At 42.9% G+C, this 26,012-nt stretch overlaps 1 protein-coding gene across 3 annotated transcripts in view; it reads right to left on the bottom strand.

Moving 5' to 3' along the window:
- Positions 1-26,012, bottom strand: part of PLCD1 (phospholipase C delta 1) — a 224,080-nt gene that overhangs the window by 18,905 nt on the left and 179,163 nt on the right. For all 3 annotated transcript variants that reach the window (XM_068235957.1, XM_068235958.1, XM_068235956.1), the window contains exons 5-11: positions 24,355-24,583; positions 20,925-21,126; positions 15,622-15,766; positions 10,944-11,093; positions 7,049-7,216; positions 1,783-1,939; positions 283-399 (exon numbers count right to left, since the gene is read on the bottom strand). In XM_068235957.1, the coding sequence (XP_068092058.1) occupies positions 283-399; positions 1,783-1,939; positions 7,049-7,216; positions 10,944-11,093; positions 15,622-15,766; positions 20,925-21,126; positions 24,355-24,583 (1,168 nt within the window). The remainder of the gene's footprint in view (positions 1-282; positions 400-1,782; positions 1,940-7,048; positions 7,217-10,943; positions 11,094-15,621; positions 15,767-20,924; positions 21,127-24,354; positions 24,584-26,012) is intronic.

Raw genomic sequence — 26,012 nt, 5'->3', positions numbered from 1 at the left:
GTATTTATTGTATTTTTCTTCTAAATATACAGTGCCATACATTTATACTGATTGAGCAAGCAGACCACGAGCGAAATACACTTTCACTTCTTGTGCTATGACTTGCGAATTGCCTGAAATGGCAACAACTCTGCCTACAAGCTGCATATACCAGTTTATAAATAAGGGAACCCTAGCAAGGAAAAAAAAAAAGAAAAAAACCTTGACCATTGTCTGATCAGGGGACTGGTATAAACGCAGGCCTATGTCTGTACAGTGAGGCACAACTCTAGGTTGACCTACCGATCTGACAGCCCACATTCCACATGTCCACAGGCTTGTAATTGGAGGAGTCGGTTCTCATGCCGTCAGGATAGATCCTGGTTAATTGCCGTGTATTGTGCCGGATGAAGCTGTTGGCTTTATGGGAATAAGAACAGAAACATGAGTACACTGTAGACAGAACATAATGACATACAACATGATGTATGTGCAAACTCTGGTACTAGACCTACCAGTTTACCCTGCTTGCAGAAAAAACAAAAAAAGGAACACCTAGCGCTGCCAATAGTGTGGTAGGTTAATATAATAGTAAATGATGTCATACGTAAAGTGATACTCAAAAACAAGGGAGTGAAGAGGACACCGGAAGAAGTGTGACTGAACGGATCTCAGGGACTCGTGTCAGTCGTCGACGCTGATTCAAACTTTGCTAGCGATGCACACCCAACCCACCGGCGATCGAGCAAAATTTTCCGTCGGAACCGATTGACTGAATCTATGTCTGATGAGAATCGATTGATCGGTCAGTATTAGCATTATCAATTTCACAGCAGATTCTATCGCAGTGATCAAATCTGCTGTATACCGGCGGCAATTCAAGTTAGTGTAAGGGTGCCTTTAGGCTCAGTTCCCACTTGCACTGGATTAGAAGGAGCAGACAGTGTCTGCTCCGATGGTCCAGCTGTAGCCCGGAGCAGATGTGTTACCCCATAGACTACATGGGGGAATGCATCTGCCTGCCCAGGATTATCCTGGACTGCACAGAAATTTGGCCTGCTTACCGCAACAGATCTCACGGATCCGTTGCTGAGTGACAAGTGTGAACAGCTCCGATTTGTAAAATAGGAGCCGTTCATTCTCTGCTCATTGTTAAATGGACAGTGGACACGAAAATGTCCGTTCTCCGCTCAAGTGGGAACACAGCCTTACTGTCCCATTGTGTCACTTCCTAGAAGAGGATTAGCCATCTTCAACTCGCAGATGGAACAGCGGCAACCTGAGAGATGAGGCTATCCAAAAATGACAAAGAAAATGCACTTAGCACTATGTATACAGCCCTGGGGAGGCAGCTAAGGCACGGCAGTAATTAGCTTTAATGTTGTGCCCAGAGTTTTACATTAAACCCAATTAAAACTATCTCTAAATAAATAAAAAAAATAGCAGGATGATGCAGTAAGATGCACTAAAACCTGATACACACCATACAATTTCTCTTCAGATTGATGGGTCGAGTAGATAATTTCCAACAGATCCGATCTTATTTCCGATCATTTTTCTGATAGATCTTCCGATCACTTCAATATAAAATCGTTCAGAAAAACGATCGTAAATCAGATGGTGTGGTGTGTACTAGGCATAATATGCCTGCCTGCTTCTGTATGTAGGACAGAATTATTCTTGAACAGACAGAGCTGGGATTTCCCTAGTAAGGGCCAGTCAGAGGTAGATGATCACAGAACCTCAGGGATTTCCCTGGTAATGGCCAGTCAGAGGTAGATGATCACAGAACTTCATACTCACCAGAGTCAGTGGCCAGCTTCAGGGCTTTGCTCTCAGTGAGGGAGGACATCTCATAGAAGGCCTGGTGCTCAGCCGCATATTCAAAGCCCCGGAAATGTACGCTCTTGCAGTACACCACCGTGTCAGACAGCTCCTTGGCAAGCTTCAGCTTTGCACTCTACAAGACAACACACTGATCAGAAGAAAAGTCCCACACTGCTTATCAACTGTAAGGTTATATGCCTGTTAGTGATGAGCCAAAATTACACATATGCGTACTTTTGCATTGCAATTACGATGCAAAATCATAGTTAATTTAATCATAATCTGTAATGGTGCATTGATCAACACCAAAACAAACGAGCAGACATCATTAGATGATTAGTATATCTCTAATTGCCATAATAGGCTAATTCGGGGGAAATGGGTCACCGACCCAAACAATTACACTACAAAATGCAAGAAAACTAGAAATCCCCCTTGTATATATGTATTGAAACACGCAAATGAGCAAAATGCAAACAGGATGTCAAAAAAATGCAAAAGATTCTTTATTGTGAGCCAACTACAGAATTAAACAAAAAGAAGAAACTTTTAAGGGATAGGCAGGACTATGCTAGCTCTAAAGCCTACTTGTGGAAACACAAAAATAATATGAGGGGGAAAAATTTCCCCAGAAAACCAGGCAAACCACGTAAAATTAAACGACCTGTGTCTGACCCTCAGATTCCCCAGGGAGGACATGGGGGACCTCCCCCTAGGAGATATGTCTCTGACTCAAGCGATTTCACCGAGTCTGATGTAGAAAATAGTGCACTTCACCATCTGGGAAGACTGACTCAAATCCGAATGGATCCACGCCAGGTGGGGAAAAAGCACAAAGCGGATGGAGGAATAGATGCCACAACAACTGAAAATGAGGTATTGAATATAGTCAATTTATCAGATATACCCTTGACAGCTAGTGAACAAAGTCTTTTACACAGAGGTTTAACCTTTTCACCCCTAAACAAATATGATCTATTCGATATGTTAAAGGATCTCTATTTCTTTTGTAGGAAACTAGTACTTAAAAAGACATTTTACAGAGACCCCCAGATACCCTCTACAGATGAACTGAACTTTGATGAACAAGACAAGCTGATTTTTCTGGACTTGATGTCTTTATTGGAGGAACAGACGGATAATCTGGGGGTAAGTCAAATCACCCGCTTTAGACCGGCCTCTAAGTATCTACCTGCCTTTACCTCCTGCCCTCAGGTACAAGTTTTCTTTGACGTTGTGTCAAAAGAGTTACAACAAATCACTAGTCATGGCAGGATGCAAGACAATCTCACAGGGGAGGAGAGAAAAGCGCTCATTGAACTCCGTAATAGAACGGATATAATTATTAAGGAGGCTGACAAAGGGGGCAATATAGTCATTTGGCCAAGAGATCTTTATGAAAAGGAAGCCTATAGACAGCTTAATGATGATAGATTCTACAAAAAGCTCCGCAATAATCCAGCAGAAAGATATCAAAAGGAATTGAAGGTCTTATTACAACTTGGTTTGGAGGAAAAGGTTATAACTAAAAAGGAATTTGCATATTTATGGGTTGAGCAGCCAGTTACGCCCACTTTCTATATCTTACCTAAGATACATAAAAACAAGCAAAATCCACCAGGAAGGCCCATAATTGCTGGTATGGGGAGCCTAAATGAGAAATGCTGTGCATTTATAGACTTCTTCCTACAACCCCATGTTTTGTCCCTCGAATCTTATATTCGAGATTCTGCTGATATCATCACCAAATTGACTGATGTCCAAATGAATACGGAGGATTTTTTGGTAACATGTGATGTAGAGAGCTTGTATTCCAATATTTCACACCAACATGGTCTTAGAGCCGTTAAATATTTTTTAGACATGGAGTCTGTGGAACATCGTTCCAGGAATCTGTGGTTGCTGGATTTATTAGAATTTGTGTTGACACACAATTATTTTCTTTTTAACAACACCTACTACCTACAGATAAGGGGTGTGGCCATGGGGGCCAAGTGTGCGCCCTCTGTGGCCAACCTCTTTCTTGGATGGTGGGAGAGAGAATGTGTGTGGGCGTCGTCGCTGGAACGATTCCACCCCGCCATTACGGGGTGGCATCGTTTCATCGATGACGTCTTCATACTATGGCAGGATAGTCTGGAGTTACTAAATGAATTTATGGCAACCATTAACAATAATGATCTTAACATATTCCCTACTTTTGATATTTCCCAGAAAGAAGTCTGTTTCTTGGATATCAGGATCCGGAAGGGGTCAGAGGGTCAACTCAATACAACACTATTTCGTAAGGCTACAGCTGTTAATAGCCTCTTGCACTATTCCTCCTTCCATACCGCAGCCACTAAACGTGGTATACCTACTGGACAATTTTTGAGGGTCAGACGTAATTGCACAAATAATGAAGAATTTGAAAAGGAAGCCGGTGAACTGGCTAAGAGGTTTAGAAACAGAGGTTATCCTAATAAATACATCAGAAAGGCTTGGCGGAGAGCCAGATTTACTTCAAGAGATAAACTGTTGCAAACCAAAAAGCATGATACTAGAGGTGAAAATTTGGTCAGGCTGATCACACCATACAATGAGAATTGGAATGAAATTTATAACATCTTGAATACACATTGGAAGATATTACAGAGTGATCCAATAATCAATAAATTCATTACCCCGAGACCATCAGTCACGGCTAAAAGGGCACCCAGCTTGAAGGACAAACTTTGTCACAGCCATTATACATATCCACAAAGATCATTAAGTGTCAGGGGTAGCTATCCTTGTAGCAATTGTTCTATCTGCTCACTAATGTCTCCTACTAAGAGTATACGTAATTACTTGGATGATACACATATTGTGTTACATGATTTTATCAATTGCCAAACTCCTTGGGTGATTTATCTTCTCGAATGTGGTTGTACTAAACGATATGTGGGCCAAACCAAAAATCCTCTGAAGTTCAGAATACAACAGCATCGCTCTAACATCAAACTAGCATTTAGGGATCATCTAGAAAGCAAAACTCTCACTTCTGTGGCATCTCATTCCCTAACGTGTCCATCAAGTAAAATAGAAAATTGGAAGGTGATTGGACTTCAACGACTACAACTAAATGGGAGAGGTGGAAACCATGTTATCAAACTGTTGCAGTGGGAATTGCGCTGGATTTACAAACTAGGTACGAGAATCCCCCAGGGTCTCAATGAGGATTTTAGTTTAGGCTGTTATTTGCCACAATGATTATGCTTGATGACACACCAATTTGGTGACCTGGGTTTTCCTTGGGTGAGTGTGTTTGTTCCTCTTTCCTCTCTTGTTTATATTCTACAGCCTTGGGTAAGGAGGCTAGACTGCCCTTTGTCTCTTTGTTGGAAGCATTGTTTTCCATTGCTCTTATTGAGTATCGCTTCAAGACTTATTTTTGGTTTTGTTCTACAGCTTTGAGGTAGGGAAGCTGGACTTTCCTAATCTTCATTCTTTGACACAATATTGGTGATACATCAATTATTTTCCCCTCCCCCCTCCCTCCATCTTTTTGAGTTTATCTGATGATGAGGGCTTTTCTGTGTTGCCCACTTGAAGTAGGTACATGTGGGCATATTTGATATCTTCTACAGTCTATGGTAAGAAGACTGGACTGAACTATGAGTGACACATGCGTAAGTTCATATAAGGAATGAGTGGTGTTTGATGAGGACACCACTGAGATATATATAATGACTATTGACCTGTGAAGCATTCTTTATTATTTATTGCCCTTCCTTTCTTTCTTTTTGATTTAGGATGTGACCTAGAGGATGATACCTACTGTTTGGACGGCTCTGGATTGCCTTGAAAATATTTTCATGAAACCATTTATTTATCCGAAGTGGATTGCCCATATGTCTCTTTGCTTTGGACACTTCATTGGATATGCACATAGATGCCTAATAATTATACTTAACATCTGCACAATTGGAATAGTCTCCAATTGTGGTTGTTTTCAGGATGTCTCTAGTTATGTAGAAGTTATTATTGTTATGAGTATTCTCTTTTTTGTCCACTAGATGGCGGCCAGGCTTTCATGACAAGTCTTATTATTTTCTCAATGTGTTTTTGCATGTCTTACCTCTTTTGTCCACTAGATGGCAAATCTCTTTATTCTTCATGCGTCTCACATTAACTTATGCGTCCCATCCTACGCTTGGCTGACCTTCCGTGCTGACGACAGACGGCACGTAGGGTCAAGCCAGTGACGCGGCCGCGTCCTTTGGCCTCATTTAAACCGCGCCAGCTTGCTATACTCATGTCCCCTTGCAGCTTCGGCGGAACTAGTCGGACGGCGTAGGCAGCGCCCGCTTAGCCAGTCCTGTGACCTATTATTCAATACTTAGGTGAGCTTTGCATTACTATTCTCTCTTCTCACTGCTACCTTCCTTTATGCACCTTATCACTGCTGCACCTTAAGGGAGATAATCCCTTTCTTCTCCCATCAACTGTTTGTACCTATTCATCGATCTACCTCTAGTCCTATTCACTTTACCTCTATACCATTCATCTTTATTAGATGGTTATATTTTGTTAAGTTTGCATTTTTTGTATCTTTGTATCTGCACTTGCACTTATCAAATTTATAGTAGCAGTTTGTTATTGAGGATTTTTACCATCTTATGCATTTGTTTGTGGTCCTCTGGGGGTTTTCTGTGACACAGTCCCACCATTGTTTATATAATAATTTCTTGTGGTACTGGTTTATTTATTTCACAGAAACTCGAGAGTAAACCACTTTTAATATATTATTATTACCTGTGGAGCTCACTTCCATTATCTTATTACTTAGGGGCTCATGGCCCAGGTCTGGCTACCTTGTTTTTAAATTATTGTTTTTTAATTCTGTAGTTGGCTCACAATAAAGAATCTTTTGCATTTTTTTGACATCCTGTTTGCATTTTGCTCATTTGCGTGTTTCAATACATATATACAAGGGGGATTTCTAGTTTTCTTGCATTTTGTACTGTAATGGTGCATTGAAATTTTGCGTTAACTTGTAATTTCGTGTAATTTATCAGAATTATGCAAAAAAAAGATTATTAATAAATCGTAATTACGCAAACATTAATTTCAACTACACAATAATAATACTCAACATTTCAGTTAATTTTTTTCAATTACGATTTTGCGGTCATCAATTGTAATTATGAAAATTACGCAAACTTATGTTCCTCACTAATGCGTGTACAGATCTGTCCTGACACCGGGACTGACTACTTACACCACTTTTCTTGGCATTCACTGTGGACTTGACCGCTTCATCTTCCATTTCTGCAGCTTCATCCTCATCAGACACATCATCTGCCTCACTGCTGCTGCTGCCATTCCTTCTGCTGTCTTCCAGCTTGTTCAGCTTCTTCCCCTTCACTAGCACTTTCCCCTTCAGCTCCTGGAAGAAAAGTGCAGAGTTAATTAAAATATATCTGTCTATATTCAACCATAGGAAACGTTATCATTTTGTACAGGAAATGTTAACAGAAATGCATTGTGCTCTTCAGCATACTTGTTTAAAGATCTTTTTTTTTAGCAGTAAAAGCACTACTACCTGATTTTCATTTACAGAGTGAACAGTCGCTTCCCAGAATAGGTCACATTGACCCATATATGACTAACTTACAGCACACCTGAACTGACAGGGATATGGAGGCTGACAGAATTATTTTTCGTTTTAAATAATGCAAATTATCTGTCTCCCTGATCCGGTGCTTAGAATACTTTTAGCCTTAAAGCGGATCCGAGATGAATAATTATAACAAGTAACTTGTCTATATATCTTATCTAAAGTTTAGATAGTTTACACAGCAAATCTAGCTGCAAACAGCTTCAACAGTATATTATTATTTCTTCCTGTGATACAATGAGAGCAGCCATGTTCTGTTTGTGATCATTACACACAGACAAGCTGCTCTGCATCTCCAGCCCTCAACCTGTGAAAAAGTCACTCCCCTCTGCCTCTGAAATTTCCTCCTCCTCCTCCTCCTGCACAGACTGAGCTCCCATAAGCCCTTGCTACATGGGTCTGAGAGTGCCAAGGCACTGAAGAAGCTGTGGGCGAGGCTTGTTTAGTTTAAAGGGAATTAGAGTATTACACCAAAAAAAAAATTATTGGGCTTGAGGAATGCCCTATAAACTATATGAAAGGAACACAATTATGTAAGGAGAAAGTTTATCTCGGATGCTCTTTAAAGGAATCATCAGGCAATAAAGAGAAAATAAGATCTACTTACCTGGGGCTTCCTCCAGCCCCTGGCAGCTGATGTGTCCCCCGCCGCAGCTCCGGTGTCCTGGGACCCCCTCTGTTGGAGATGCCGACCTTACTAGGTCGGCATCTACTGCGCCTGCGCAGAACACTCCTTGCTACGGGAGCGCAATCGCAAGCTACATGGCCTGGCGAGGTTGACATCTCCAATGAATTATTATTTTTCCTCGGATGTGTCCCTTAAGGTGGCCACGCACCATACAATTAAAAGATCCAATTTTACACCAATTCAAAAATTAAGATTGGTTGTACAGAAAAATCTAAAGTTATTTTTTCATTAATTCGAGAAATCTGATCAAATTTCCCATTTTATTCGATAAAAGAAGATTAGGAGTGTTGGATATTTGTCATAAATTTACCGGTATATGAATATTGAATGGTGTAGGGTAGATTGGCAATTTCTTGATATAAAGACCTAAGAATTTTTTTCTGAGTTTTTAATCCTCTTTATCATAATTGAGGAAAAAAGGAACGTGTGTGTGGTACATTGGTTAGATTTTTGAAATGTTACAATCAGTCAGAAAAAGTGATGGCAATCCTTGAATTGAAACGATTAAAAAATTGTAAGGTGTGTGTTGCCACCTCAGTGATGGATACATACTGTGTGTTGTATGGGGCACGCTTTTGTAGTGTGTGTGTGTGTGTGTGTGTGTGTGTGTGTGTGTGTGTGTGTGTGTGTGTGTGTGTGTGTGTGTGTGTGTGTGTGTGTGTGTTTTGTATGGTGTGTTGTGTGTGGTGTGTGGTGTGTTGTGTGTGGTGTGTTGTGTGGTGTGTGTGGGTGTGTGTGTGTACACATACAAATTTATTCAAAACCTGCATGCAGAGAGTTAGAATAACACAATCAGTTACAACGCAAAGATGTGAACAGCCCCATAGAATTGTATGAGCTGTGAGTTGACATGCAGAATTATTCTGCAAATGTATGTATATAGTGTGAATACACCCTAAATCTGTCTGGTGTCTGATCTGACTAGAAATGCCAATTAATTCCAACTCGCTCCTGATTTGCTAAAGTCACAGACCTTTCAGATTCAAACATATAAATACAATGTCACATTTGATGGTTTCCATTTATGGAATTCTGTCTAGGAAATACAGCTAAATAACTGCTGTAAATAATTTCACAAGAGGAGTAAAAGTTTGAAACCTATATCAGGATCCACCACTAGATGGCAGACTTTGCATACACAAACTATCAACCTATTTCCTGTCCTTTTCTTTTTGTAGACACTGGCTGATATCTGAAGTTAATTATTGGCTTATCAGGAAGATATAGTGTAGAGTGGTGCGCCAGTTTCCTGAATTACAGCACATATCTACTTACATCTTTCTCAGTAGTATTATTATTATTAAACTTCCCTCAGTGTCCTGTGCAAGAGTTCAGGTACACTTCAACAGTCTATGAAGACGTCCAAACTCCTCCCTTATTCCATCATCCCCTCTGTTTCTACCTGACTACTTCCTGTAGGTGGTCAGCCAGATTGCATAGTTAAGTCTCCTTCAGTGTGATGGGATTCAGTGTCTCGGTTATCTTGCCTGGACCAAGAGGAAGGCAGTTGAGAGCTGAGGAGTCTCCGGGGCAAACCCAAGATTTTCAAGGGTTTGAAAATCTGAAAGTTCTTCCTCAGCCACGCACAATACAGTATAATAATATGGTAGGGCATCATGCTGGGTACACATAATGCAATTTCCCATCCGTCTGACCTACCAACAACAGGATTGATCAGGAGCAATTTGGATACAGATAATAATGAGGAACAGCCGACATTGCTAATGAAGGGGAAAGTGAAGCATCACAGGGCTGTGCTCATACCTGACTGTTGAGTTGCTCCATGCTCTGTCCACACGCTGCTGCTGCTACATCCAAAGTCAACTGTAGCAGGGAAAGAAAGGGGGCAGTGCTGTGAGCTGCAGGATGCCTGCAGGTATTCTGGTGTCTAAACTTGTGCCTGTCCCCAGACACTGCACCTGGTCTGAGGGGGGATTCTGGGCAGCTGTAATTTCCCCCCCCCCCTGCGTTTGCCTATGAGTCTGGTGTTGGACACCTGAAGGCTGGTCACAGCTGAAGCAGGATATAGCTAGGCAGAGGCAGGTATGCTAATGAACAAATAATAGGAAAGGATGCCCACTGACCACTAGGAGATGAGGTAACCCAACCCACCCGTCATGGCAGAAATCCCTAACTGGATAAGGCTATTCCATATTTTGATACAAGGCTTAATGAATTCTATTTGTCCTCTTGTACACCATTATGTAAGGGGTAAGGAATCCTGGGACCGGACCTAGAAATATCAGTGCAGTAAAGTGGTCAGTAAATTATCCAGGATAAATAAGTTATCCGTGGCGTCTGGAGTGGTCAGTCTTGCTCCACACAGCAGCTTAGCATGTATAAATCTGTAAGGGCCTGAGCACACTTACAGAAGGTTACAGACTGATATACATACAAGCAGAAGTGTGGCTAAATTGACCCCCCCCCCCCCTTTCATCACAGGTAAGTGGGCGTGTCGGGAGCTGGTGGGCCTGGTCCTGTACATAAAGCAGAGTGGCAGCAGCACTGCCTTATATCCTACATGCTACTGGCAGTGATACAGGACCCTCTTCACTTTGTATGTGCCATGCAGCCAGCCAATCACCATGCGACTACAGTCTCATGTCATGTGACAGGGACAGAAGCCGCATGTTGATTGGCTGGCTGCACAGCACTTGTAAACTGAAAAGAAAGTGAAGAGGACATGTACTGTCGCTGGGAGCATGTACTCTGCTGTAGCTATGGCGAGGGTCGCGGGGGCCATTCTTATGCCTCTGCATACAAGTGCGCTCAGGCCCTAAATAAAGTCTTTTAGATACACGCTCTAACCTCTGGGGATGGGAAGTCCTTTATTTTTCCATCAACAGGCATCAGTAGCAGCTTGTCCCCCAGTATCCTCTTCATGTGTTCAGCCATGGTCTTCTGCTGGTCCAGGCTACAGTGATTCTCCAGGGATATGATCACAGGGTATGGAGAGGCCTGGAGGAAACAGGAAAATGGTTAAAGAAGATGACAGTACAGTGTACTAATTACCATAAAGCTTCCCAGCCAGATGTATTAACACCCCCCTCAGCTGTTTTCAGATTCACTCACAGGTGTATCTGGAAACATGCATATGGCTGTAGCATGTAGCAGCACTCCTGGCATGCAGCTCTGTGGTTCTGGCATTGAAATCTAATACTGGTACTGCGTATATAGGTTCTGTGTGCCCCATATCTCTTTCCACAATGAGCGCACACAGCGTTGTTTGCATCCCGATAACTGACCCCAGATTGCAACAGGACACAAGCTCTTCTGAGGAAACACAAGTAATGAGAATTGTGAAACGCCCTCTATAGAAGGTATAGTTTCAAGAATAATTAGTCATTTACTCCTCCTGTAACACGCACATGGTAAATGGGGCATTTTTGACAGCCAGAATGCCTATTCACCCTAAAATACTGAACAAGTGACCTATGGCCACTTTCTATAAACAAGTGTTATAGGACCATACATGGGACTGCTGGATGTCCCGCAATCTCCTCCAGACCCCCCTCCTCCTCAGTTATTGCAAAAGTCATCCTGTGGAGGTATTCCTGGGTGGATCAGGGTAGTTGTAGTTCTCTTGACAGGGTGGTAACATACATGCACAATTGAATACAAGACAAGGGTTGACCTCAATGTACTGTACTTATAAAGCATGTTAACCCATAGCATAGGTCAGTGATCTGCAAACTTGGCTCTCCAGCTGTTAAGGAACTACAAAAGTCTCTTAATGCATTGCAGGAGTCTGACAGCCACAGTCATGATTCATAAAGGCAAATGCATTGTGGGACTTCTAGTTCCTTAAAGCGGTATTGTCACCATAAAAAAAAAAAATCAAATTTCAACAGCAACTGGTCTTCAATACTTGCAAAACTTTTTCTGCTGTTATGGTTTGTAGTTATCACATACTTTAGGAGCACTGGCCCTAGTGCCAAACAGTTGAATGCTGGGAGTTCTTTTTATCTATAATATATTCCTCCTCTTCCATTTATTTCCCTACCTAGCTGCTAATCAGAAACACCCTCTGATTACTTGTGTTCACAAGCAAGGCTGAGGTGACTCAGTGATTGGATGCGTAAATAAAAAAAAAGGACAGTGCAGTGGTTAGTATACACCTCAGTGGGAGTGTCTGAAGACTCTGGGAGGAGGGCAGTTAAAGCGGTATCGTCACCATAAAAATCAAATTTTAACAGCAACTGGTCTGAGTGTATTAAGTGATAAAGATGCTAATCCTGCATTCAAAACTTTCAAAACTTTTTCTGCTGTTATGATTTGGAGTTATCACATACTTAAGGAACACTGGCCTTTTAGTAGTCATGCCAAAGAATTGCATGCTGGGGGTTCTTTTTATTATCTATTCCTCCTCTTCCCTTTATTTCTCTGCCAGCTTCTTATCTGAAACCTAATCCCCTACTCACTTGTGTTTACAAGCAAGGCTGAGGCGACTCACCAATTGGAGGAGACAAGAAAAAAAAGTAAAGGGCAGAAATGACAACACGAGTTAGCCTCAACTGTGGGCAAAAGATATGGCCCCCATCAGGAACAGAATTCTCGTATTTACTATATAACATTCACTGAAATCAAAACGTGGACAGTATAATACATGTGTTATGTAAGTAGATCAAGTATTTATCTACTTATGTGTTTTTTTCCCCTGGCATAGTATGGCTGATCCTACTGCTTTAATGAATACACAATGAGCAAGAGAAGGGCAGGGGGAAAACCAGAGTCAGGAAGGCTATGATGTCAGCATTAGCTTGGCAAGATGGCCACTGCCTAGAATAGGATTTTCTACTTTTCCTTTATAACATTCACAGAAATCATTACGTGGCTAGCACAATACATCTGTTATGTAAGTAGAAGTAGTATTTATCTACTTATATTTGTGTTTTTTTTATTTCTAGGTTAGCATGGGTGTCGCTTGTTCTTTAACAGCTGGAGAACCAAGTTTGCAGATCACTGGCATAGTTTGTAAAAAAAACAAAACAAAAACAAATTAACGTTTACACTTATCTGAGTATAAAAACATAAAACAGCAGAAACATAAAACAACCCCAGAAGGAACATACGGCAGTGAAGAGCAAAATGTTTTTTTTACGGCCTCTAACTTTTACAATAAATCCAGGATGAACTACAAGCCCTTACACAAAAAATGAAATGATTAAAAAACAACTTCTGTCAACGGTTTTTGCTGACAAGCTGGGGTGACTGTCAGAGAGGACTACATTTAGGCTGCTTACACACCAAGACGTTACAGGCGCACGTAACGCTCCCCCAACGCACAGCAATGTAACACAAGTGGGCTGTTCACACAGCCCACGTTGCGTTACATGTAACGCTGCACGTTCTGTGCAAAGTGCAGCATGCTACGGCGTTGGAGCGGCTATAGCCGCGTTAGACTGTTTGCACATGCGCAGTGGGGGGCGGAGAGGAGGCGGGGAGAGCCAGCTACAGTAACCGCGCACATGGCTACTTAATATTCACTGCACTGGCGGACGCTGATTGGCCGGCGGGACCACGTGATGCGGAGTGTCTCGCTCCGCATCACGTGGTCCCGCTGGCCAATCAGCGCCACTCTGGGAGACATTATAGGACTCGAGCCGCCTAACGTGGCTCACTCTACCGTCGGCTCTTGCAGCACCATACGTTGTGTTAGGTGCACGTTATGCGACCTTAACGTGGCACCTAATGCAACGTCTTGGTGTGCAAGAAGCCTTACAGTGAATTATCCCTGTTGTGTACATAGTGTTGACACCACTAGAAAAATGGCAGTTCCCATGCAGCAAACCGTGGAGACAAACTCTGGTAACTATATCTGTTGGTTCAAGTTGCAGATATTGTCATATTTACAGTATTTCAAGTATATATTTCAAGAACCAGAAATGCAAGTATTTAGACTACAAATATCTTGGGGTGTGTCTACACATTCTGTGATTTGCTAAGGCACATCTGAAGCCTCCCATATGACAGTATCTGGATCCATTAACTAGTAACGCAAGGACTTGATTGCAAAATGTATAAGGCATCATAGGGATCGTGCCTTTACAAGAGACTGACATAAACCTGGGCAACAGAAAATGATCACATACAGGAATCGTAGATGGTATACACAGCCCGGGGTTATCTTGTATGCAAATTCCATCCAAAAACATTCTGCAGCTGCACAAATTTAGGCTGATAAAAATAAAGTGGGTAAAGAACCAACGTTGCCATACTGGCCAGTGTTGCCACTCATCAAACTAAGCACCAATACAGTGAGAGGGGAGGGGCCAAGGTCAACTCTTACAAAATAAAGTCAAAATGTGTGTATTCACTCAGCTAAATATATCATTAAGTTACTTTTCTGAACTATTACTAATCAGCGTTTTTTGCTGCAGTTTTGTTTTATTGCCAAAGAAATCGATTGAACGCTGTACAATTTATTATTACTGCGTACACAATGGTGAGAAATCTGGTGACATTTGAAGAGCATTCCAAGACTACTGATCCTAAAATAAACAGATCTGTTATCCATGGTGCACACAAGGCAATTTACCATCAGATAGACGGGTCGAATCGATTACTTATGGCAGGTCCGATCTGATTTTCCATTGTTTTTTTTTTCTATTCTCTATAGAAATGATAGGAAAATCGATCTGATTTTAATTCATTTTTCTGATCGGACCTGTTGGATATAATCAGTTTGACCTGTCTATCTAACAGGAAATTGCATGGAGTGTACCAGGCATTAGACCAGACCAGCTTGCTGATAGGCTGCTGCAAATCCCATCACAGCAATCCAAAAGCCACAACCAACAGGTTACACACACATATTACTATACAATACATTATTAAAGCTATGTATATCCGCTATACAAGAGTCACTGGAAACATCTGGCAAACAGATTTTGCTGAATCGGGTTGCAAAAAATGTAGCCAAACGTTGAGAAACCAATATTGGACATTTTGCCAGATCTAACCAGCGGATCAACTCAGATATCCCATGATTTTATTTTATATATTTACAAAGTAGATTGAATGCTTTGTTGCCTCTGCTCAGTAGCAACCTATTAAGTGTCTCTAAATGAAAATACATTAACTGCTGACCTTTTTACTATCTCTACCCGTGCTCAGAAGTTGTATTCTGCCAGGAAAGGAAAACCTTTATGGCTGTAATTTGCTTATCAGTGATGTGTACTATATTCCCGACAAGGTACTGACAAGACAGAAGCTGTCACTTCCATGCATAAACATTTACTCTTTCAGGCAGCAAAATAATACATAAATAAAGTTTAACAGCCTGGCTATTAATATGTTTTGCATTGTACATACATGTTTATCTCATCAGGTCACATGTCACCTCAGGTACAGTTTAAGGGGTGTATGTATGTATTATAGACTTGAGATGAACAATCACAAAACACGGCACAGGTGGAGGAGCAGGACTTTATCATGCCCAATATCAGTTCAGGCAGACTTTCCACAGCTGGAGCTCAGGACTTACTTTGAATGCATAGTTGTTTATGGCCGTTATGACATCTTTGAAGAGGATCTTTGATGTCAAGGTGTAGCCATGATAGATGACTGGCTCTCCATTCGCCCCATCCCAGCAATCCAGCTCCACACAGCGGCATCCTTTCGTAAGAGCCCTAATATCAAAGCAGAGGTGACATTCATTCTAGCTGCAATAAGAACATTTCAGAGAACTGTAGGCTTTAAAGAGACACTGAAGCGAAAAAACTGAAGCAAAAAAACCCCCTATGATATAATGATTTGTATGTGTAGTACAGCTAAGAAAAAAACATTAGGAGCAGAGACACAAGTCTAATATTGTTTCTAGTACAGAAAGAGTTAAACTCCAGTTATCTATGCAAAAGAGCCATTGAGCTCCATGATTTTCAAAGTAGCAGACAGCTCTGTCTTCTGAAGCTTATTATCTCAACTGTCAGTCACTGTATTTTCTTTTTCTCTCCAGAGGACAGTTCAAAAGTTCACTTGCCTGCTCTGTAAAATCATTTAGAATGCTGGGTAGTGTGTAAACTATTTTCTTTGCTACTAATTTTTTAGTAATTATCCGTACTATACAACCAAGTCATTATATCATAATTTTTTTTCCGCTTCAGTGTCTGTGTCCATTCAGTTCCTCATTTAAAAAAAAAAAAAGACAACCAGGAGGACTTGGTGATGAGAACATCTACATATAGTGCTGTCAGATTATTTCAGTCTCTGGGGCTTAGTAAAAATATTACACTTATCTAAAGAAAAAAAAAATGTTGCTTGAAGATAGGAGCTGTTCCTCGTACACATGCCTGAATTAAGTTGGCCAAAACTGATGATTATGTCCGCCTCAGGTGATAGTCAGCCATGTGTACAGAGGCCCCCGACCAGCAATGGCTGCCCGTCAAGCTATCTACTTGGCCGAGTGGCGGTCAATTTCTTTGAAGACACCACTTCCTCGTCCACCACAGAGCTTCTGTAGAAAAGCTGGTGTGACTAAAGTACCGGCTGAAATGGGGACACTGAGAAAGATGCACTAGCATTTGTAAATGACAATACAAGAGGTAATTGCCTGGTATTACGGTACTCATTTATCACATACTCCATGTGTGTGAGACTTATGAACATGTTCTACAAAAGAAAAGCGCCATTATTTTTATAATGCAATTTTCTAAAGCAGAATTCTTTTAGCTAACGCTACTCACACATTTGCAATATCTGTCACCTTCAAACGTTCACACATAGTTTTGGATGCTGGTTTAGGTGCTAGCAGGCTGCTTGGCTCGTGCTATAGCAGCATGTACTGCTCTATGGAGTGGGAAAAGGACGGATACATGAGTGGCATTACACTGCACAGACGTCCAATGTCATTCCTTCTAAACAATAGGAATTGGGGAACACAGATCTTCCCTGGTGCATCTCCAAAAAGGAGACCATCAATGTCAGGACATGCCAGTACATCCTTTAGATTTCCATACGATCGAAGTAGAAGTAATCCTTTTGGTCAAGGAAAAAATGTAAAGTGTGCAGCAAACTTAAAGGAGACCATTAACAATTAAAATCATTCAGCGAACGATTGCTTGCGAAAGATTATTCGTACGAACAATTGGAAGAGAACATTTGGGACCAATAACGGCCAAAAATATCCTAACCATCCGATCAGATCATTGGAACTGATCCAAGTTTTGTCCATTAGTGGTCCCAAACGGTAATTTCCAATCATTCGAGTAGAAGCAGTAGAGTGTTGTACCGTGTTCGCAAACAGTAATAGCAATAAGTTATGAATCAGGAGGATACCATTCATTGGCTAACCTAGAGATGAATAAACAGTAAGCTTTTGGCTAATAATGAAAAAAAGAATAAAGAATAAAAAGAGGATACTGTTGGTTGTATTATTTTTAAATATTTGTGAAGGCTGAGCACTGCATCATCTCAATGCCAGTCAGCTCCTGCATCACACTCTGGGAGTGGGCGTGGCCCACACTGACACTCACCCTCCCACTGTTCTCAGAATTCTCCAAATTATTTTCCCTAACAATCAATTCTGGGATAGGGGCGTGGCTATCCTGTCAGTGACAGGCTGTCACTCCCATGCCTCAAGGACCACATCTACCCATCCAGAATTTGAAAAGGCAGCCCAACAATCTGCTTAAAGCACAACTGAAGCGAGAGGTATATGGAGGCTGCCATATTTATTTCCCTTTAAAACAATACCAGCCAGGCAGACTTGGTCTATTTGGCTGCAGTTGTGCCTGAATTACACCAGAAACAAGCATGCAGCTAATCTCGTCAGACTTGACAAAATGTCAGAAACATGTAAATAAGTAGCTTTGCGCCCACTCAATAAATTCAATTGGCTGCAATCAGTGATAAATGGGGTTACTCACACCCCCACCGTATTCAAAAAAGGTTTTAAAAATCACTCATGCGCCTATACATACCATCACATATACAGTTTTATTCAATTCATAAATTCAAATCCATATATCCCATATACAATACACTAAAATGCAAACAAACACTAGCTAACTCTCTCAGTACCACCACCCTATGGTAAACAGTCTGGCACACGCCACAACATATACCTATAGATTGATTCGCTGAGTAAAATCCGTTTTCTAGCATATTGGTGCAATTATATGCTAGAAAACGAAGTTTACTCAGCGAATCAATCTATAGGTATCTGTTGTGGTGTGTGCCAGACTGTTTACCATAGGGCGGTGGTACTGAGAGAGTTAGCTAGTGTTTGTTTGCATTTTAGTGTATTGTATATGGGATATATGGATTTGAATTTATGAATTGAATAAAACTGTATATGTGATGGTATGTAAAAATGTCAGAAACACCTGATCTGCTGCATGCTTGTTCAAGCAACTGGTATTGCTCAAAAGGAAACAGGCAGCCTCCATAACCCTCTCACTTCAGCTGTCCTTTAAAGGGACAGTCAAGGGATTACTGAAATTTACAAACACCATCCATACAAAGCATTTTCCATCTATACTATCAACTCTGTTTTGGAGGATGTTGGGATTTGAGAGAACGAATGTTAATATTTGTGAAGTAGGGTTTTAAAATGAAACCAAACTTTCAAAATGAAATTGTCTTCCAATCAAGAACTGGCTGTAGGTAAAGGCCCATCCACACGGGCTACAACTGTTGCTGGAAACACATGGCCTCCGTGTGTATGAGGCGCGCTCAAGGAACTGTTGTTAATCAGAGCTGTCGCCAGGCGATTGACTTGGCCAATCGCCGGCAACAGCTTTTGCAGGAACCGTCGCTAGTCTCCAGTCGGTGCGGTCGTGTGTATGCTAGTCTCTAGCAACTCTTGTGAGTCCGACAGTTCATTGAACCTGCGAGATGGTCAGTCTCTAATATTCCTCAGACTCCAGCAAGATGATTTGCCTTTTGTTGTCCCCGGCTCTGCTGCATCTCTGTTACGTGACATAAAGCTAATGCTGTACAGAGGGTGAGGGGCCCATATAACGGCCTCTGCAGCTGGGCAGGAAACTCCAGTGAGGAGGATCCTCAGAGACATAAGAATCCATTATATGACAACCTGAAGTATCTGCTGAAATTACAATACTGGGTGGAATGACGACCTAATACTCAATAATAACATATAAGGTGTGGTGATACTAATGGGTCATCAGTGTTGCTAGCTGTGAATTCTTGTGCGACAGTAGTCAGCACAGCTAAGTAGCAATTGCTCATCATATTACAGCAAACCTGAACTGAAAATTAACTTCTGACATGACTAATTGTATTTGTAGCATTAAGGCTACGCTCACAGTGGGACGCTGCGTTGCAATGTTAAAGTCGCAACGCACCTTAACGCTGCGTTACCATTGCATACAGTAGATACAGTGAAGCATACAGGCAATGAAAAGCATGCTCCCTTGTATCTGTTAACATCTACATTTAGGCTGGTTTCACACCAGGACGTTGCGTTTTAGGGGACGTTATGGTCGCATAACGTGCCCCTAACGCAACGCCTGGTGCTCCCTGCTTTGGACGTCAGAGTGAGCCGCGTTGTGCAGCTCACTCTGGCGTCCGTGATGCGTACTCTTGTGCGCATGCGGCATCACGTGGTCCCGCCGGCCAATCGCTGCACAGAGCGGCCGCTCCAGGAAGTAAACACTGCACATCACTGAGTGCAGTGAATATTAATTAGCCATGTGCCTGGCCGCTCTCCACTCCTCCCCCAACGTTACTGAGCATGTGCAAGCAGTCTAACGCGGCTCTGCCGCTTAGACAGTACTGCATGCAGTATGTTGTCTGGTGGCGCAGCGTTACTATGTAACGCAACGTGGGCACTGTGAACAGCCCATTGATTTTTCATTGCTGTGCGGTGGGGTGCGTTACAGGCTGCTCTAACGTGCGCCTGTAACGTCCCACTGTGAAATCAGCCTTAGAGGTAACGCACTGCAGCAGTGAGTTACCATAAATGCATTTACAACACGACGTTAACTACGCATAGCCCTAAAGGGACCCTGAGCAGGTTTTAAAATCACAAATAGCACTTACCAGGGGCTTCCTCCAGTCCACTGTAGGGCGCGTAGTTCTGGCTCCTCTCCCGGTCCCGTTGGCGGCTCAGTTAATTGGCGACTTATGCCTGAAGTAGTCAGTATGAGTCCCCGCCACGCATGCTATGCATCATCATGCCGGCCAGCATGAGAGTCCTGCGCATGCGTGGTTCTCTAACTCTGAACTGCACATGCGCAGGACATGATGCGTAATGTGCGTGGAGGGGGACTCATACTGACGACTTCAGCCCGAAGTAGCCAATTAAAGGAGCCACCAGCCGGACTGGGAGAGGAGCTAGGAAAATGCTGGAGAACCTGAAGGCCTACGGTGGGCTGGAGGAAGCCTCAGGTAAGCGCAAATTATAATTTTAACACCTGTGCAGGGTCCCTTTAACATTGCAGTGCGGTAAACTGCGTTATTAAGACTTAATAACGCAGGACAATAACATCTCATTCTTCCAGGCTATAGGCAGTACTCCATTGATCCATAATAATGCGGACCGGATGGGGAACTTGTCTGTTAATATGTAAATTACAGAGGCTGTGAACTAGCTCATCCATCCCCTCATACAGCGACCAATGGAGAACAATGTGAGAGAGAGAAGAGACATCGGTTCCCTACTAGGTCTGCTTCACAGCAAGCACAGGTGTGGTTTACATTGATGATGCGCCTGCATCCTCCCACCAGGCATTCTGACGCGGAGGCCGCCTCCTCCTCCTGATTATAAATCAGAAACAGCTGCACAAATTATGAATGGGGGGGGGGGGTCCACAAGACAATGCTCACCTTATGTAGGCCTCAGTACTGCTCGGCCCTTTCAGCTGGTCCTCCATCAGATACGTGTTGTGTGAGGAGGAGATGTAATAATGACAAAGAGGCTGCTTCATATCTTGGTAAACTTTTCTGTGAGCCGGACTGAAAACATTTCCATCGTCAGACAGCAAGTAGATGAGTAAGCCGTCCTTGGTCATCATCTGCTGCTTCTTCGCTGAAATACATTACAAAATAATTATTTATAAAGCGCCAACATGTTCCGTGGCGCTGTACAATATAAGAAAACAAACAAGGTATAAATGATGCAGACAAGGATATACATCAAATATGATGACATGATGACTAAAATGTATAAATGTATAACAGAGTGCAAGCAATTAAATTAATAACATTCCAAGACACAAAAGGGTGAGAGCCCTGCCCATGTGAGCTTACAATCTAAAGGAAATAATAACCAAATATTTTCATGTTTAATATTTTAATTCTTCCGAATTTGCAGACAGCAATCTGACAACTCCCATGAAACACATTCTGTAGCTCTAGCCAGCAAGGCAAAATCAGAGCCGTCAAGCTACATACTCGCCGAGCATCAGAGCACTTAGGCTGTGTTCACGTTAGCGTTAAAGAACGGACCGTATACTGTACAACGGAACGTGTGTGGACGCTAAACTGTACCTGGGCGGGCGGGTGAGGGAGGGAGGGCTTCTTACCCAGGCTTGTGTCTCCGCTACTTGCATTTCTTGTCGCGTCACGTGACTACCACGCTTCCTGGTAGTCACATGACGCGATGTGAGATGCAAGGGTAAGAGACGGAAGACTGGGTAAGAAACCCCCCCCCCCCCCAGCACACCGGAGAGACAACGGAATGAAAACGGATCTGATTGACCAGTGATCAGATTGGTTTTCACAGAGCCGTTTGCCAGAGTGAACCAAGCCTACGGAGCCGGTGAAGTAGAGACCGGATCAGATTAGCTTTAAAATACCAGCGTGACCAGGCTTAACAACTCTGTCTGGCTAACGTGTGACAGTGCCGCTTCTGGAGTGCAGGGAGTGGTGAAAACAATGCAGTCGTGTGGTGCTCGAGTTTTGGGCACAACTAAAGATCACAGATGCCAGATCCTTAGCAATGCGGCCGCTGTACACAAGCTGTTCTGACGACCGATTCTAGGCCATGATGGTCATCATCCACCACAGCAGAGTTCAGACCAGTGTGTGTATGGACCTTAACTACTGGTAGAGCAGCCCCTTCAGCTGCAGGGCCAACTTCTTATCATCCAATACAGGATCTTACCAGCCCCCCAGCCCACACCCCAGGAACAGGTGCTGCAGGCATACTTAGTATGAGTAGCGGGATCATGCGAGCTGTAATTTTTTTTTTAGGGGGAGGGGAGGCTAGCAGGGGGTGTCATGTAGCTTTGGAGATAATGTATGTAGCGCCCACACTATTCACATAGTAAAAATAAATTACCCTTTAAATTGTAAAGAAAACCTAAAGTAACTCATCTGCACTTGATCTCAAGAAATTACCCTTTGAGGCCGGTTGCACACCCAATGTTAGCCTTGCGATATGGTGCAAGCACCACACTGCAGAAACCAGCCTTCAGATGACCCTGCACCACAGTGCAGCGACAGGGTCATAAGCATGGCACCACTCTCCGGCTAATGACTTACTCCCAGCTGGGCAGAAAGTGAGTCAATGGGATTCCCGATGGTCCATGCATGCGCGCCGCACCACGCTCCCGTCGTGCTCACTTACTGTGACGCCCATTGACTTGCGTTCCTACATCGTTCGTGTGCTGCCTTTGCACCGCGCTGCATCTTGTGAAGTGTGCTAGTCTCCACAGACTTGCATGGCCCTTGCGGCGGGAAGAGTACCACGGTGCCACACAGCGCACCCGGGGCCTAAAGTAAACCTGAGACAACAAACATAAAAGCATTTATACTTACCTGGGGCTTCTTCCAACCCCCTTCAGACCCACTCGCCATTCCGCTGGGACGCTCCTAGCCTCTGCTGGCCTGCCCAGTAACTTTGTCCAGTTGCTCCTCCCACCTAGTACTGTGCAGGCACAGAACACTCCCAGCTACAGAAGCCAGGTAGCATGTGCGCAACTGGACAAAGTTACTGGACTGGCCAGCTGATAGGAGCAGCCCAGGGGTGGGGGCAAGGGAACCTTGACCTGAAGGGGGCTGGAGGAAGCCCCAGGTAAACATAATTGCGTTTTTGTTAGTCCGGTTTCCTTTAAGGGGTAATTTCTTGAGATCAAGGAAGATTAGTTTAGGCCTGCTGTAAAATTTAAGTGTTAATTTCTTTTCCATGTGAATAATGTGGATGCTGCATGTAATTTCTCCTAAACCTAGACAGAGCCAGATCACCCACAAGGCAAACCTAGGCAGTTGCCTAGGGCTTGCAGCATATTCAGATATCTTCCCACTCTTTATCATCCATGTTAGATAATACATTTAGCCGGCCTCATTTCATCTTAATCCTTTTGTGGACCTAAGGTTAGAGAAACCGAGAGCCCAATATAGTGTAGTATGTTCAGCATAAAATTAGTAAAGATAATTAGTGAGAAGAGTATACTCACAAACGTGGGTTACCACACAGGCAACCACTGTATAGGCAGGTGAGGAGATTAGACCTGTCCTCACTCAGGATTAAGAAGTCGCTCTCTGTAGATTAGAAAAAGGGGTAGATCACCCCTCCACCAGGCGTGGACACGGTACTGCAAACGGGGAACAGAGGCGCCAGCAGGGTAAAAGTGGAGAAAACCTTTAAAATTTGCTTGGAGGAAGCGGTGGACTTCCACCTCCATAAAGCAGACACGAAAGACTGTCTGTATAATACTAATCACATTTATTATATTGTACCCCAAAAGTGCAACGCGTTTCGCAGGTCTGCAGGCATGGCCTGCGAAACGCGTTGCACTTTTGGGGTACAATATAATAAATGTGATTAGTATTATACAGACAGTCTTTCATGTCTGCTTTATGGAGGCAAGTCCACCGCTTCCTCCCAGCAAATTTTAAAGGTTTTCTCCACTTTTACCCTGCTGGCGCCTCTGTTCCTAGTTTACTTTTCTGGACCTAGGTGATATTTTCACATTATAAATTAAATGCATTTTAAGCGGTTAGCGTGCAATAAAATACTCCAAATAATTTTGACAGTACCTTTTTGCCCGCTTTTTATTTTCTCAATTGCAGAGTGTAAAAGTTATTTTAAACAGGAAATGAAAAATGATCTCCTACGAGAAAAAGTGAATTGGATTGGGCCCTCTGTGTTTATCCAGTGCACATAACATTATACAGTATTATGTGCAGAAATGGGAAACCAATGACACATTCTGTAGTAACGTAAATAAGGAAGCGGTAAAACACTTGTTCACATCACTATACTTCCAGTGTTGGCAAGTTGTCAGATTAGACATTTGAGAAGCTGCCTCACCTTCCGGGTTTGGCTCATACTTGTCTATCAGGGCTACGGCCTGCTCCAGGCTCACGTTCTCCCTCTGCTCCTGCCTGAGGAACTTGAGCAGGTCGTTGGCGGTGATCTGACCATCTTTGCCAGCGCAGGAGTTGAAGATGACATCGATCTCCTCTCGTTTTGTCAGAATTTTATAAAATTCCTCAATTTCGTCATCTTCCAGAGCTCCTGTCTGGGATTTATCACATTGCTGGAAATGAGATGCCACAATTACAACTCCTTACTAATGTACGTAAACTGCAGAAAACAAAGCGAAATATAAAATATGGAGAAAACTAGTACAGGGACATACACTTGTTTTGAGTCACACGATACTGGACTTTGTTACATGGAATGCATACCTCCCCACTTTTTGGGATAAGAAAGAGGGACACCCCTGCCACACCTCTCGTCATGCATATCACGAAGAATTCAGAGGCAAAACATGTAGTTTTATCAGTCAAACCGCACTGGTCCTTTCTATAATCATTAGTTTTTCTTCATTTTAAACATTTAAAAATGATGGTAATAAAGTTTAGAATCAGTTAAACACATTTTCAGTAGAAAAACACATTAAATGGACCCTGAACAGTACTTTAAATAAAAAATGTCACTTACCTGGGGCTTCCTCCAGTCCCCCGTAGGCCACAAGGTCCCCCAGCAGCATCCTGGTCCTTCTGCAGGTCCCTCCATGCTTCCTGGCAGCCGCCCACTTTATGCTGCCATTCTCCAGCTCCCAACCATGTGACTGATGCAAGTCACGTGATCAGGAGCCAGAGGATGCCAGCATAGAGCTTTGGAAAACTTGCCGTGCTCTCAGGTATATATTGCAGCATTCCCTGCACTACTGAGCAAGGTGGAGAGGGGGTGGCAGGGAAAGATTGGCAATTTGTGTGTTTTTTTTTTTATCCTAATGCTGGCCACACTTGGAGGGGGTAGTTTGTGTGTGTGAGTGTTTTTTTTCTAATGGCTGCACTTTCTTGGGGATAGTGGATTCCTAGAAGCCCCCATGGTAATTTCACAGGGGGTCCTGTACTTTGTTGTTACACCTCTGTTCAAACAGAGACTAAAGGCCCTTACACAGTTGGCTGAAGCGGCCAATAATCAGGAGTGTGTACAGCAGCCTCCGGCTCCGCTTGGCCAGAAATCTGCCAGGTGGAGGATCTCGCTTGTCCTGCTGGCCATGTGACACCCCGTCTGCGTCTGACACCCCCCCTCCCACGGCATAGTAGGCTTACTACGCATCTGTAAAGCCTCGGCCCAACGATGTCACCTGACAAATATGGTCCCAATCACCATCAACCTAGCCTGTGTATGAGCCTTTATTACACCTGCCATGTCCCTGGCCTTTGTGTTCCTAAGTAACCAATCAAATAACCCAGCATTGCTTTGTGCCAGCATGATTGTATTCTCGGCCTCCCACCCTCTATAGCACTGGTCTATAATCAAACAGGCTGCTGAGGTGTTGCCCTAAGATCTCAGAGGCTAGGGAAATGACAGTCTGTTGGAATTATATTCAAACATTAAGGCAACTAGACCACTATTTCGCAAATCTTAAAATGTAAAATGCATTTAAAACACATACAAATAACAAGCACATTTCTTCCAAAGTAAAATGAGCCATACATTACTTTTCTCTT

This window comes from Hyperolius riggenbachi, chromosome 5 (genome assembly GCF_040937935.1).
Source record: "Hyperolius riggenbachi isolate aHypRig1 chromosome 5, aHypRig1.pri, whole genome shotgun sequence".
Classification (NCBI taxonomy): Eukaryota; Metazoa; Chordata; class Amphibia; order Anura; family Hyperoliidae; genus Hyperolius; species Hyperolius riggenbachi.
The sequence above is the reverse complement of the archived record's forward strand: the minus strand, read 5'-3'. Positions and strand labels throughout refer to the sequence as shown.